This window comes from Eufriesea mexicana, unplaced genomic scaffold, assembly GCF_001483705.2.
Source record: "Eufriesea mexicana isolate 0111107269 unplaced genomic scaffold, ASM148370v2 scaffold4744748132, whole genome shotgun sequence".
NCBI classification, from domain to species: domain Eukaryota; kingdom Metazoa; phylum Arthropoda; class Insecta; order Hymenoptera; family Apidae; genus Eufriesea; species Eufriesea mexicana.
The window spans coordinates 302,969-317,075 of NW_016907911.1; the positions used below are offsets into that span (position 1 = coordinate 302,969).

General features: G+C 46.2%; 3 protein-coding genes across 3 annotated transcripts in view; 2 read left to right on the top strand and 1 right to left on the bottom strand.

Annotated features, from left to right (window-relative positions):
- The first annotated feature begins 3,604 nt into the window (after positions 1-3,604).
- Positions 3,605-4,375, top strand: Osi12 (DUF1676 domain-containing protein Osi12). The gene has a single exon (XM_017896860.1). It carries the CDS (start codon positions 3,605-3,607, stop codon positions 4,373-4,375), a length of 771 nt encoding a protein of 256 aa, XP_017752349.1.
- Positions 4,376-5,575: 1,200 nt separating this feature from the next.
- Positions 5,576-6,430, bottom strand: LOC108545177 (uncharacterized). The gene is made up of 2 exons (XM_017896669.1): positions 6,175-6,430; positions 5,576-5,763 (listed from the first exon to the last, which is right to left on the bottom strand). The coding sequence occupies exons 1-2, from the start codon at positions 6,428-6,430 to the stop codon at positions 5,576-5,578; spliced, it is 444 nt and encodes a 147-aa protein (XP_017752158.1).
- Positions 6,431-9,850: 3,420 nt separating this feature from the next.
- Positions 9,851-14,107, top strand: part of Osi13 (Protein) — a 6,747-nt gene continuing 2,490 nt past the window's right edge. The window contains exon 1 of the mRNA XM_017896968.1: positions 9,851-10,046. Coding sequence (XP_017752457.1) covers positions 9,851-10,046 — 196 coding nt within the window. The remainder of the gene's footprint in view (positions 10,047-14,107) is intronic.

The window sequence follows — 14,107 nt, forward strand, 5'->3', positions numbered from 1 at the left end:
TTAGACTTTCCATTCTCCCCATCCGCCCCCCCCCCCCACCCGCACGTCAATAAAGTCCTGCTCAGTAAACACAGTATCTCTAAAAAACCGCTTGTCCTCCACCTTCAGACTGCTAGCCTAGGTAGCCTTAGCGATGAGTCCTCCAACAGACCTGGGATTAAACGCATCCGTTCCTTGTACCCTTCTACCCTGCTGCCTATGATAGTATGACGACCAACAGGATGCTTCCAACTTCCACAAGAACCACAAAGAAGTACATAATAACCCCCCTTGGGGGACCCCCATAGTCTCACCAACAATCTCGAGTGTCTATTGGCCTTTCCCCATTCATCCCTTCCAGCCCTACCTGTCAGCACTCAGCACTCGAACCACCACCACCACCTGGGAAACTAGACCCCCATAGTGTCATGGTGTTCTCAGACACGAGCTGCTATTTGTAGAGATTTCTTGACCACTAAACGAGCGTTAATGACACTCTCTAGGAATTTTTGAACAGTTTGAACGCGATTTCAGGTAGACTCGTGTAGAGAGACACGTTTTCGTGTTAGGAAGGAGTTCGGGAGACTTTGTGTTTGGTTAATGGAAGTGAATCTTCACGGTTATAGTTGGAAAGAATCGTCGGAACTATTCATGCCATGACAGTAACGTATTCGACCATTAATTCCGCGCGTCCTCGTTTACCAGCAAATCGAGAACTTTCTTCTGCAACAATGGCGAACGTAGCAGTATCGCGTTTACTATTTGATATTGGAATGATAAAGCGAAATGCGTTCTCTGGCATACAGAAAGTAGACTCCTTCTTCTCTGATCATTAAATAATAACAATGATATAAGAACATCTCCGAGCACGATGTAATTATAGGCAGGAGAAAAGGTTTTTAGGGTATTAGTAAAAGAAACAAGTCTCTTTTCATGGTACTAACCCCGTAACCCAAACCAAATACCTATTTCTACGTATATACAGGGTGTCCCATTCGAACGGAGCCACTTGGACATTTGCGATACCATTGACGATGCTGACAAAAGTTACAAACATGGATTGGACTTTTCTAATCCCAAAATATTAATTACCTATCGTACCATAAGTGATTTAACTCTTCGCACTCGACGATTTTTTGGCTAGAGAAGAGTAGAAAATCAAAGATTCTCTATTAAAATACTGACGATACTTTTTCGAGCAGTAAATAAAGAATTTTATAATAATAGAATTGTAGAATTATTTGATTTCGATACCTCGCACACTGTTACATTACATTGAATTTGATATATTAATTAATATCGATCTTCCAAATTTCACGAAATGGTGACTGAGCGTCACCTCTCGAGTGCAAAGGGTGAATATTTTCCTATTTAAAAAAATTACGAACTACACCAATTAATACATCAAGGAAATAAAATTGACGTTCATATGACTGCTATAGTACCAAACCATCCAATACCAAAAAATTTATTTAAATTAAATTACGCGCTTATCAAGACCACCCAACGCCTATGTCAAATATTGTTTTAGCAATTCATAACTCGTTCGACTGAGTAGACTTAAATTGAATACCCCGTACACGTTCCATTATTCCCAAATTATAAACTCAGCGTTTTCGTTTAGCATTTCATTTAACACCTTTCTCACAAACTCGCCGGAAGTTTAGGTCAATGCCGGCGTGTAGCTTCACACGTTAGAATCGCGATGAGCGTCTAACCCAAAGCGTCCGATCTTCTCGTCGCACTTGCGCGCTGCAGGGGTTCGGTTTCCATCCCATTGTCAGCCGCGGAACACGTCCCCAGAGGCGACTGTGAATTCACCTGCGTGCCGCGAATGTGGCACGCGCTTTAGCACTGTTCGCCTCGGTGCACCGCGACCCTCGCTATGGGATAATCGCGAAGTAGGTAAGCGAGCATCGAGGATGCGTCGTTGTCGCATTAGAGATGCGTTAACCTCGATCGAGCGCGCGCTAGTGCTGCCGCGAGATCGGCACAGTGACATGTTCCATTTGATCGATACATTTTCCCAACCACCCTTCCAAATTTTAACCTCCAAAATCACCGACGAACTACAACTCGTGAGAAATTTTGACTGAACTTTTCTCTTGAAAATTAGGTCTACGCCAGTGCCTGAAATTGTCTGATTAAATGAATCTTTACTGAAATTAACCCTCTGCGGTTGGTACAACTTTAAGCGTTAATTATTAATTACTACTGATGTCTAATTCCATTTTCTCATGTGTATCCAGACGCAAGGACCACCCTGTATGTTAAAAATATATCGAACATCCGAATATCCGTTTGTAAAATATAATATAGTCATAGTTTCAATAAATGAAATAAAATCGAGATTTTGACCTACTGGGATAAAATCGGAGTCCCAGAATATGGGACCGCAAAGGGTTAGTTAATGGAGTGGAAGTGGAGTTCATACAGGGTGGCAATTGTGGAAGGAAGAGAAAAAGGTTGCATGGCCAGTGTGATCTAATAAATCCTTGGCTAAGTAGACGTTTCCCTCGTGGTGGACACGCCGAGTTAGCCTCGGCAGAGGCGGAAGGCGGCGAGTGAAGGTGAGCACTGGCAGCCTGGTGCAACGGACGAAAAAGATGCAACGAGGATGGTAATTTGCTGGCGTTGTTACGCGATTCGTTGCATTGTCTCGAAACCGCATACCGGGCAGCCATTTTAATTACCGGCCGTCAAACGAGCATGTACCTCGGGATTCTCGGCGAAACAAACCGAGACTATCCCAGCGCGCAATCGCTGCAACTACTGTTAAATGCAGATACAAGAACTGAAGCGAATGTCGAACGAGCAACTATCTCGACTCGATAATCGATCGCGAAGAGAGATCCGAGGAGCGTTGGAAATCGCGCGAACGATCAGATACAGTTCACTGGCAGCGAATCCAGACCACGATCTTAAAGGACGTAGGAGAAGACAGCAAAGGTGGAAGGGACAGGCGCGAGAGTTAAGGCCGCGGTCCGTCCGCGACCTAAAACTACTTCCAAGCGTCACGACGCTACTCTAGGGGTCAAGAGGGTCACCGTGCCAGGCACTCCAATAGGATGCTTCCTTTTGCACCGTGCCCCTACTCCTGCCCCTTAGACATCAGCGAAACCTAACGCGAGTCAGGTCGTTCTAGCTTCCTCTATCTCGATCTTGTTGCTTCAGTGGGTCTGTGTGTCAGAATGGGTCGCGGTGCGAGAGAATCCTCGGCGCGGGGGGACGAGCAGCGAGGAGCGAGATGGCACATAGGATGAAGCGAGTACGACCTGGTGAATCGACGGGGAGAACGGAGAACGTTGGTTGTTTAGAGGCCGTCGAGGGGACGTTGTCACGTGTACCATTGGTACGTGCGCGGGCTGTTGGCACGGCTCCTTACGTGGGAGACAAGTCAGCCCGGTGCGCGAGGGATGGCGGTTAGCTGGATGGTATATATCCGTCCGGTGTTCTGCTCCTGCCGCCAGTTCCCTCTTTGGATCCTGAAGCCCGAGGAAGTGCGCTCAGTGATCTTCTCTTCTCTCGTCGGTGAATATACACGTTCCTGTGACGTTCCGCTCTGCGCCGTGTTCGCTCCCCCGTCGAGGATTACCGAATCGTTGAACCAGCAAACGCCACGAGGATGATTAATCCTTCCAAGTGTGTGTTCGTCTTGTTGGCGTGCTGTGCCGTCTGCTACGCGACGTCGGAGACCAAGGAGGACGACAGTCTGGTGGACAGAGGCTTCAGGGCGATGTACAGAGTCTACGAGGACTGTCAGCACAGGAATATAGCCATTTCCCCGTGCCTGAAGAAGAAGGCTATCGGATTCTTCGAACGGTTGGGCAGAATGCGCACTCTGCCACTGTCGGACAACCTCGAGCTAGTCAGGACCACTGACGAAATGTCGAAGAGCTCCGTGTCCGAATTGGAGACCACTCTTGGCAGGACCACGTCCAGCAAGGACGAGATTCTGAACGAGATCCTGTTCGATCGCGTGGCTTCCCTGTTGAACAGTTTCAACATTCAGATTCGATTGCCCAGGACTAGTCCCGGTGAGCTGAAACGGGGCATGGAAGAAGGGCGTGGCAAGATGAAGAAGATGATGGGCATGATGATGATGGGAATGGCTATGAAGATGGCCGCGCTGATCCCTATTGCTCTTGGAGTGCTGTTCCTGTTGGCTGGCAAGGCTCTGATCATCAGCAAGATCGCCCTGGTCCTGTCTCTCATCATCGGGCTGAAGAAACTGTTGAGCCAGAAGAGCAGTCACGACCACGGTGGCTGGCAGCAGAGCGGCGGAGGCTGGGATAGGAGTCTGAAGAACGTGTTGAGCTCCACGGAGACATCGACGACCGAGCTGACACGGGAGTACGCGCAGAACTTGGCCTACTCGGCGCGACATCAGCACTGATTGCAGCGTTTCAGGGGCAAGGGAGGCCTTCCGGTTCCGTTTGGTGCCCGTGGCGCCTGAATGGCAGCTGTTCTACGTTCTAGGCCGACACACACGCATTCTCCAGCGCATTATCGTTCATTGCACCCGCGATTCTACAGTGACGACGCGATTTTCTTTGTTACATAGAGAGAAGTTCGTTGATCGTTGGATACTTAGAGGTTCTTCGTCGAAGGGAACGCTATAAACTCGAAAACTTACAGATACTCGAGAGTCATTAGAGTTCAATCTTCGGTTTACAACCTTCCACGAAGGACGACGAGTCCCTTCTTCAGTTCCCATGTACATTGTTCGATTATTTATAAAGAATCACGAAGATCATCTCGCTCTTAGACCCCGTTAATTATCCCTTTGCGTAAATTATGCTTTGCTTAGTTGGAAATTTAGAAGCTAGCTCGGAAAATCAGCCAGACGAAATGCACCGAATTTTTAGCTTAACGCGCGAGACGAGCATGACGGTCGTTACCTAAACGTATACCATGAATGTCAACGACATACGCGAGCAAATACGCCGTCACGCTATAGTCGGACATACCGTCGTAATCTAGCTGCCACTCATTTTCGTTCCCCGTCAACCGGGAAATCATTCGACACGATAATAGCTACGCAACCATTTGCACACACGCGAGTTTCTAACGGAACCGAGTAGAGGGATTTTTGCGCGCGAGACGACTTGCAAAGAGCGAAAATATTAACCTCTGCGTTCCGATTTGCAGTCGTTTCTCCGCAAACTATACTCATCCTCGTGCCCTCGAATAGTTTAATTACCTAAGACACGGATTATTTATTGTTAAACGCCATGATTATTTATCGTCAGTACGCACACTGTTAATCCCACATTGTAACAGCGACTCTCGCGATGGATCAAGACTGAGATCGAAATAAAGAGGCACGTGATCGACGTGAATAAGGAAGACACAACGGTTTAATCATTTTCATCGCTTATTCTTTCGCTACACCAACGAGATACATAATATGTTACATTGTTACGCCTATGCCCGTTAGAAGAAGAAGGCAAGATCGAGGCAAGATGGCGCGCGCCAGCGTGTCACGGGATAGGGATCTCGAAACTGTTTCTATCGATCGCACTGTACACCGAAATCGACAGCATCGACCTCGCCCCACGTTGTCGATGTTGCTTTCCTCGCGTCAACGTTTCGTTCAGTGCGTTTTCAGACCTAGAACCGCGGCAAACAGCGCGAAGAAGAAGCCCGCGAGCAACGCAGTGGCCTTTAACAGGATTAACCCACCGACCATGGTTGGAATCAGAGCGACGAACTTCAGCTTGTAGGCCATCAGCAGCGCCATCATAGTGCGGTCCATCTTCCGCTTCCTTCGCCGAGGACGGTCTGAAAACCATTGGAAGGGATAATTCTAACTCCTCGTCCATTGCCGCTTCTTTTCCATCGATCACACTATCGTGGATCTAAGAAAATCGTTATCCACGAATCGGTTTTTCTTCGCAACTAATCACCGTGTCTTGCCCCATAAATCCTCTGTATCTTTCATCGCGAGTAATCAAAAATTAATAAATAAAGTTAAAGATTGGACAACTATGACAACTGTGTGTCGTTATTTAAATGGAAACTGCTCGAATAAATTAAATTATTAGGTGTTAGAAATTTGAATAATTCTTATGGAAAAGGTTCTAATTTAAATTAATGCGTTGATTAATTCATTTTTAATTGAACACTGTCAGTCGTTGAATTTAATAAATATTAAGAGAAATTTCTCGAGGTAAAAGTAAGATTCGATATTACCTGACTCGTGAAGATAGTCTTTGGACAAACCCAAGCCAGTATTCTTGACTCGAGTCTTGGCCACTTTCCTTTTATCTTGTCTACGCAGAAGAACCGCGCTCTGAGCTGCAACCTTGCTATGAACCTCCTTGATTACCTTCCTCCCAACCGGGTACTCCTTCTGGTTCCCATGTTTCTCGTCTCGCAAGCCTTCCAACGTGCGTACCAAGTAGCTGAGCGTTAACAGAATCGCGACTAGATTCACTCTCGATTTCATCTTCCCGACAAGTTCGCGCGAATTCTGCCCACGATTAGACACGACCCTCAATTACATCCTCGAAGCCGTCACGAATTCCTCGTGCCCCGATGATTCTCGATCGCATTCGAGTTATTAGACCTTCTTCCCTGTTCCGGTGATCACGACAGACTCGTTTCTTCCAATACTGCCCGCACCATGACTTCTCTTAATTGTCTATTTCAATGTTTCTGAAAGCGTGAAATGGTGACTAAGTTTGGCATCCCACTAGAGTAGCTCGAACCATAATAAGAATATTAAATTTTCAAACCCAGACGCCCGGTGAACTACGCTAAGAACCTAAACGATGTCAAAATTATTCAAGAAAATTTTCTCATTTATCAACTTAGAATCCCTGGAATTTTAAAACTGGGACGCGTTAAAGGTACCAGTACCCGTGATCTTCAACCCCTAAACTGAGACACGTCAGTATCACATACACGAATCAAACGACTTACGTCTCCGTTTAGACCCTGAATCCACTGGCAGAAGTTTGCGAAGGTCTCCCCTGTCAACTATTTTTCGTGGGTTCCTCGGATCTCTCGTGGGTTCCTTAGATTTCTGATAGGTTCCTCAGATCTCTCATGGATTCCTCAACGTCCACCAACGTCTCGGTATGATATCTTCCGAGAAGATTGGCGATGTCAAGCGGCGACACTCGCGATCCCGAATGACACTTGGAATGCAAATGGTGGACGTTATCCGGTTCGTAACGGAGTGCAACAGCGAGCAACCGCGACCGCGAGCTAACTGATGCGCTCTTGATTCCTCGACGACGACCCGAGAGGGGCTGGCCAGGGTACCACGCCGGGCACGCTTCAGTTACCAGCTGGATCGGCCGTCCGTGAAAAATGAGCAGCGTGCGACGTGGCGGCAATATATGCGTACGGCATGCTACGGGCCAAATTGTCGACGACGATATATGTGTCAGGTTATATTGTCGAACGGTACAGAGGATTGCCCCGACGAAGGCAGAAAGCGCGGGGTGGAGCGAGCTGGCCGCGTAATCACACGTTCAGGAGGATCTTGCGATGTGCACGATGACTTTTGAGTTACGCTGAGCTGCTAACCGGGCCGATGACAAGTTGACTGATGGGACTGATCGATGGGTGTCTCGATTCTGGCTAGGTCGATCCGCCATCTTATCGCGCGGATTTATAGACGGTTCCGGGGTAGGGATTGGGGACGAAAATTGGAACGGGTGGGGTTGGAAGGGTTGGAAGGGTTGAAGATCTTTTACGTAGCACGATGGTGAAATCTAGAGACGAGAAAATTGGGGTGGAGGGCTGACACGTGTCACGGAATCTATTGTTCCTTCGATTGACAGCGGTTTGGTGTTTTTGGTATCAAACAGGTGCCATTTTCGTGGAAATCGAGTTTCTAGACACGAGCTCTGTCCGATGCAGTGATTTAGTGCACTCGCATTTTATGGAAACCTGCCAGATTTCAGTGTCATTTTATATAGACGCTGTTATGGAAAGTGGTTCAACCCTGAGCGATGCGTTGCAACGTTATTATTCCGTTTTGCTAATTGGTCACCTGTATTATATCGTAGATAAATGCGCTTTCTAAATCCTCTTTCTCGTGCCTTCGGATAATAACGAACGTGACACGTGAAAATCCTCCTAACTTATCGCACATACCGTTGGAAAAGTGGCTAGCAATATGGGATGTCTATCGTATGGGTGACAATTACTGGGTCACTTAAACGTTTAACAAATGAAATAAATGGAACACGCGAAATTGAAATCCATTCTTAAATATTCGATCAGTTCTTTGATTACCAAAAAATGGTCACGGGGTCAGAAATGTAGTGTTACGTGATACTTTGACGTAGGAATAGAGGAAAATAGACGTGGACGCACTTCTATTCATGTGCCAGCTGAAAGAACATCGTAACGCTCCTCGAGGAAGCGTAGGGCAATTTCCTAGCTTCCTGCGCGAACACGGGGACGCGAATAATTGCACGAGAAACGGGACAAGGCGGCAGAAGGAGGGGAAGGAATAAAAGAAAGGGGAGGGCGAAAAGCCTAGGTCTACGAAATCATAGTCATCATTGCGGTCCTCTTTCGTTCTTTGTTTCGAGCGTTGCATGTCGCCGTAATGATCGATATTGCGCTTTATTTTCAAAGGAGGATAACGGTCGGGTGTTGTCCACGTTTAAATAGCGAGGAACACGAACACGGTCACCAGATGCTTCCGCAAAAACTGTCGGAAATGGCCCGATAACCAGGCCGATCAGGGTTTCATTTCACAGAATTCAATTAGGAAGACGAACTTCCCGTACCTTTTTCCTCGTCGATCCTCATCAAATAACTGTTCTTGCCGTTTCGTTTCGAAGCAACAAACTCTCCATCTCGTGGCTCGAGATGAAGCAATAAATAATTCAATTAGAAATAGTCGAAAGATTCGTTGCGAGCACGCAACGTGGTTAAACAGATCGCGTTTTACGGTCAGAATTAAAAAAGCTATCTCCCGATTTCTAATTATTCGTTGATTTAGCGAAACACGCGATGAAAATTTACGAACAGTTCTTCTTAGCTGATCGCGCCTTCGTTTAATCAAGATAACGTCAAAATCTCTCTTTTCAACGAAATCTCCAAGCTCTAGAGATTGATCTAGCATCCTTCCTTCTTTTCTCAAGAGGAGTCATCGTAGTAGCCTTCCATTGGATAAATTAATCAATAATTGCATCGATAATTAAGTACCTATAATTGGACATAGTTCGTTCTCAAGATTACCCAAATCCTTTCCTTTCCTTTCCTTTCTTCTCGTGATCGTTTTCGTTTCGAGTCCCATCGCCATTATCGTTCTCCACCCTGGCAAGACGAGACCCTACGAACGGATCAGACTGCAGTCGTCCAGATGTATCGGTTACTCGACTGTGAAACGAACCTCGATCAACGATCGAGACCAGTCTCCACACTCTCGCGACGATCTCGACGGAAGCGTGCCGTCATGAACGATCGATCGATCCGTCCACCGCCGCAAGAGTTACCGGGACCAGCGGGCCCAACCAGTGACGACGTCGTCCAATGATCGGAGAGCACACAGACGGAGGTGGACGGGAATGGACGACGAATCCTTCGTCACGCGTCAGTACCAACTTAGATGGTGGTCTCCTTCTCTGGGCTTTTCACGTTCCACCTATATAAACTAATGGTCCGGTCTAGGGCGAATGTCAGTGAACATTTCATTTGCCAGCTGGACGGTACGTCTGTCAACCTGGCCACGCGATTTTCCCAATTCTTCGAGCAACGTTTATTCGAGGACCACAGACTCTGAACTCTCAACTGTGAACTCTAGTGAGACAAATCGATCTTCTGAAGAATTGTGTACCACGTCCCTTGTCGAGACTGTGGAGCATCAGCGAAGATTGGCACTATCGGATGAGACAGAAGGATGCTGCTGCTATTCCCATTGCTCTTGCTGCCTTTGCTAACCTCAACGGAGACCACGCAGGCTACCGTGATGCAACAGCGTTGGATACCTCAGCTGCAAAATTGGAGAAGTCCCGTCGATCGGTTCACTGATGGGATTCTGAACGCTGTTGACACTGTCCTGCCTGTCACGCGAGACTCCTTCGAAGGTACACGAAGTTTCATACATGTAATTCGTCTGAAACAACGATAGAAGTCTGGAATTAATTTCACGAGAAGGATTTCAGACGCTTATTATTTGATAAATTAATTAGAAATTAGAAATTTTTGTTAACGCAAGTTTAACGAAGGATCTTCATAGATGGAACGATTCGGGATAGGGAAATCCGTGCGATCGAGGATGGGGTAATCGAATCGCGTTACCATGGCGTGTTAATCGCTCGCTGGCAAAGCAGCGTGTCATTACACAGGCTGGTTAGCGACGTGTAATAGGTACCATAATGCAAAACTCAACACTGAAGCCATAAATCCTTTCCACTCCAGTTCGCCTTATTACCATGTTCATTTCACGAACGTGACTAATAAGGACCGCTTCCTTCTTGCCTCTGATGACCTGCGTTATCTGGTGCATCTCCAATGACACAAAAACGGTACTCGATTTTATGACGCGATCGATGATCCACGGAGTTTCACGAAGCAAAATAAATCGCGTGCATTAATTATCCAAGAAATCCTAAATTTCCAACCATCCCCCGAATTTTTAAGGAGAAACTCGAGTTCCTCGTCGTCCAATTTCTTGCGTACTTTTCCCTTGAAAATTGCACTTTGGTAGGAAATTTTATTATACTTAAACGTGATATATATTTCCTCAACTGTGTTTACGACATTCCGCACCTTCCACGTCTCACACTCTGTGAAATTCTTATTCTGACCGCATCGAATCGGCATCGACACCTCACCGTTCGCATTTCGATACAGAACAGTGCAGCAGCATGTGGCTAGGAAGCCGTAAAGCTGTAACACGAGGAACGTACATCGAAGCATGTTCGACACGGACTGACTAAACGAACGAGTGATCATTTTTATACATACAGATGCACTGAGCAGTTACGACATACAGAGCGTGAATCCAGCCACGGATGGTTGTCCTGTGCAACTTGTTTTGCCGTATCGCTTGATCCTGCGACGCGGATGCGCCTATGGTCCGTCAGTATGTTCCATCCACGCTTAGTGCACGCTGCTAATTGCTGCGTGATCGTGCAGCGTGGAGAAACGATACTTTACTGCGCCGAAATCAAAAGGAATTGGGCTAATTGCGCGATTATGGAAAAATTGTAATTCGACTACGGAGCAGGCTGTAGATAGAAGCAGGATATCGCGGTGGGTAATGTTCCTTGGGATGAGAAGGATTAACTTCTAACGTCGGGTATCAAATAAATTAGAGATAGGCCTGTTTCGAAGCTTCTTACCTTGGGAAAAATTTATGCCAAGCCCGGAAATTAACCTGCAGAGAAAATTATTCTCACCCTCGCCATTGGATCGACTTCGACTTTGAGGACTTTCTAACAAGTCTGTAAGATTTATATAGTTCTTCTATAGCTCTTCTTTCTAAGTTATATAACTTCGCGATCTTCCAATAGTATCCCTGTCTAAGTTAGAGCATGCTAGGGTCTTGAAATCTTGAAATAAATAAAAATATATATACCTCATCTATCCTCTTCTCTCTCATACTTCTCTCCACCTATTTATTTATTTATTTATTTATTTAGTCCATCCCCCCGCACTTTACCCACTTAAAACCCAAAACTGCATAGTTTTCGTGCCTTTCTATGCATAGACAAATACACATACTGATGTAAGATAGTTCTTAACCACTTGCTCTAGAAAGACGTGCCACGCACATCGTAATGCTTTTTGTCCCAGAATCGTCAACGACGTGGTATACACGTCGTTAGACAATTGTCATAGAAACATTGGACCGTTCTAACACACGCGTCTGTGAATTTCTTCCTAATGCAAATTAAATGTATATTATCCTATAACGATAAGCGTGGTAGATTTAGTTTGATTTTAGATCACGAGTGCTTCACACTGGAGCCATCGATCTCACAGTCTAAGTTCTCATTTGTAACTCTTTTATACGTTTCGGTTCTTTTATATGTATATTATTGTATCTAGTTTCTGGCTCATTAACACTAGAACTACCGATCTTTAACAGGCACCTAACTATAACGTGCACAGATTATAGTAATTTCAGCGATACGATGAATATAAGGGAATATATTGATCACAGTTTTCTTAATATGAGTTGATACCAATTTTATTCTTAAAGTAGGTGATGTGTTTGCATGTATGTGATTGCGAAAAGGAAAATTCTGGGATCAGTCATCTTGACTGGGTTGGTAGTTCTAGTGTTAAACGTATGTTAAATTGGAAAAAGGAAATTGGTCTGTTAGGGTAACATTACCGATGAGTCCACTAGTAGGCGCGGGACGAAGCTCATCCCTCAACAACGTGGGGGTCGGAGGACCCCTACAGACCCTTTAGCCTACGTGCTATCTCCTAATTGCGCGGGCCATAGTAAACAACAAGGTCTATCGCACGTCAAGCCATTCAGCTGTTCAGCCATATCTCGAAATTTGCGCAAAATGTATACTTCTTATGACATGTATATATCGGTGCAACCAAGTACCACCACTCTGACACCTGCATATTGTTAATGACATAAATTCCTCACCACGAGTCTGACTCATAGTCTTCGCCTATGGCACAAATTCCTCGCCACGAGTCAGACACGTGGTCTTCGCTCGTGGCCCAAATTCCCTATCACGAGTCTCACTCGTGGTTGTAGGTCACTGTTATCGTTAATAGTAAACAATGACAGTTGCAGTGGAGAGCTGCGAGTCTCCTTCCGAAATGATTTCAAAGAAGAAACTCGAAATTTGAGTCTAGAGGATCTAACGATCGAAACGCGTGACACTTAGCTCTCCGATGGACGATTGGAAAGTAATCGTTAGGAAACTGCGATCAGATCGAACGAGAAACACTGTCTCCGAACTGAGGCTTCCCCTAACTCCGCCTTCTGCGTCGCTTATACGTCAGGAAGTAGAGAACAGGGTCTTAAAAGCTAGCGTCTTCTTCTTCGGCTGCTTTGTGTGCCACTGGGCCGATCGAGCATCCTCGATTCGAGGTACGTAACGTGTTGCAACCGCGAAGGTCGCAGGTTGCATGCCGCTTGGTGCTATAAAATCCTGGAGAGTATATCTCGCATACGCGAAATTCCGGATCTTCGAGATTTGCTTCATGGAAATTAAATCTGGGAAATTAAAATTTAAATTGTCAGCTACTTTCAACTTCTCCTTTGCACGTTTATCGAATGAAAATGGAAACTCTGAGAGGAATGCATGAAAGAGCAGCCGTGCCTTTCCGTCTATTAGCCAGGATCCTATAACGAATCTCGGCCATTAACATGGCGATTCGAGCGAGGTAACGGAGACCAGACACGTAACAAAAATTTCACACCTGCCGTAGCAGAATCCACGCGCAAATTACACGGAACACCGCAAAATTACAGGATGCACCTTCGCCTTCAGCTCGCCGCTCGATTCACTCCGTCAGAGACTCCCGATGAACAATTTCGCGCATCGGTGAACTCTCTTCTCACCACGGAGACCGATCTAGGGTATCTCGAGGACTCGAGGATTTAACTACGGCGAAATCGAGCAGTAGCTAAACGAGCATCATAAATTCGTGGCTAATGAGCCAGGTCAGATCCTCGTGAGCATCGCGGATACTTGACCTGGATCCAACGGCAGCCGAGTCTGACTCGGGCCTTCGGAGTGTCTCCTTCCGGTCGCTGCTCCATTCGTTTCTGGAAACTCGTGCTCCCGACACTTTTCCACGCAGTCGTCAGACATCGCGTCACGTGCGCTGCGCAAACTCGCGTAAAGTCGTGTAAACAACTTGAAGATAGAAAGTGTTGCAGCTGCATGATTTTCACCCTCGGCACTGGATGGATTCTGGGTTCACGAAGGTTCGAGGATTTTCTCTGAGTTCTCTTAAGGATTTCCTCTGAACCCTCTGTTTCCTATACTATAATATGTATATTTTCAGACTTTCCAATGGTTTCCTTATTTGAGGTAATGACTTGTAGGGACACACGCCAGATGCGGAAAGCGAAGGTCTTTCGTATATTTTCCACTCCTTCGCGACGTCGAGGACTTCAGGTCAATGGGGACCTGGTTTATGTCTTTACAACCAGGGCCCCATGACTCGCGGA

Bases quoted from the DNA above. Each gene is read 5' to 3' on its own strand.
- Osi12 (XM_017896860.1), top strand. From the start codon at position 3,605: ATGATTAATCCTTCCAAGTGTGTGTTCGTCTTGTTGGCGTGCTGTGCC.
- LOC108545177 (XM_017896669.1), bottom strand. From the start codon at position 6,430: ATGAAATCGAGAGTGAATCTAGTCGCGATTCTGTTAACGCTCAGCTAC. The intron at 5,764-6,174 runs GTAATATCGAAT...AATGGTTTTCAG, and splicing joins AGACTATCTTCACGAGTCAG to ACCGTCCTCGGCGAAGGAAG.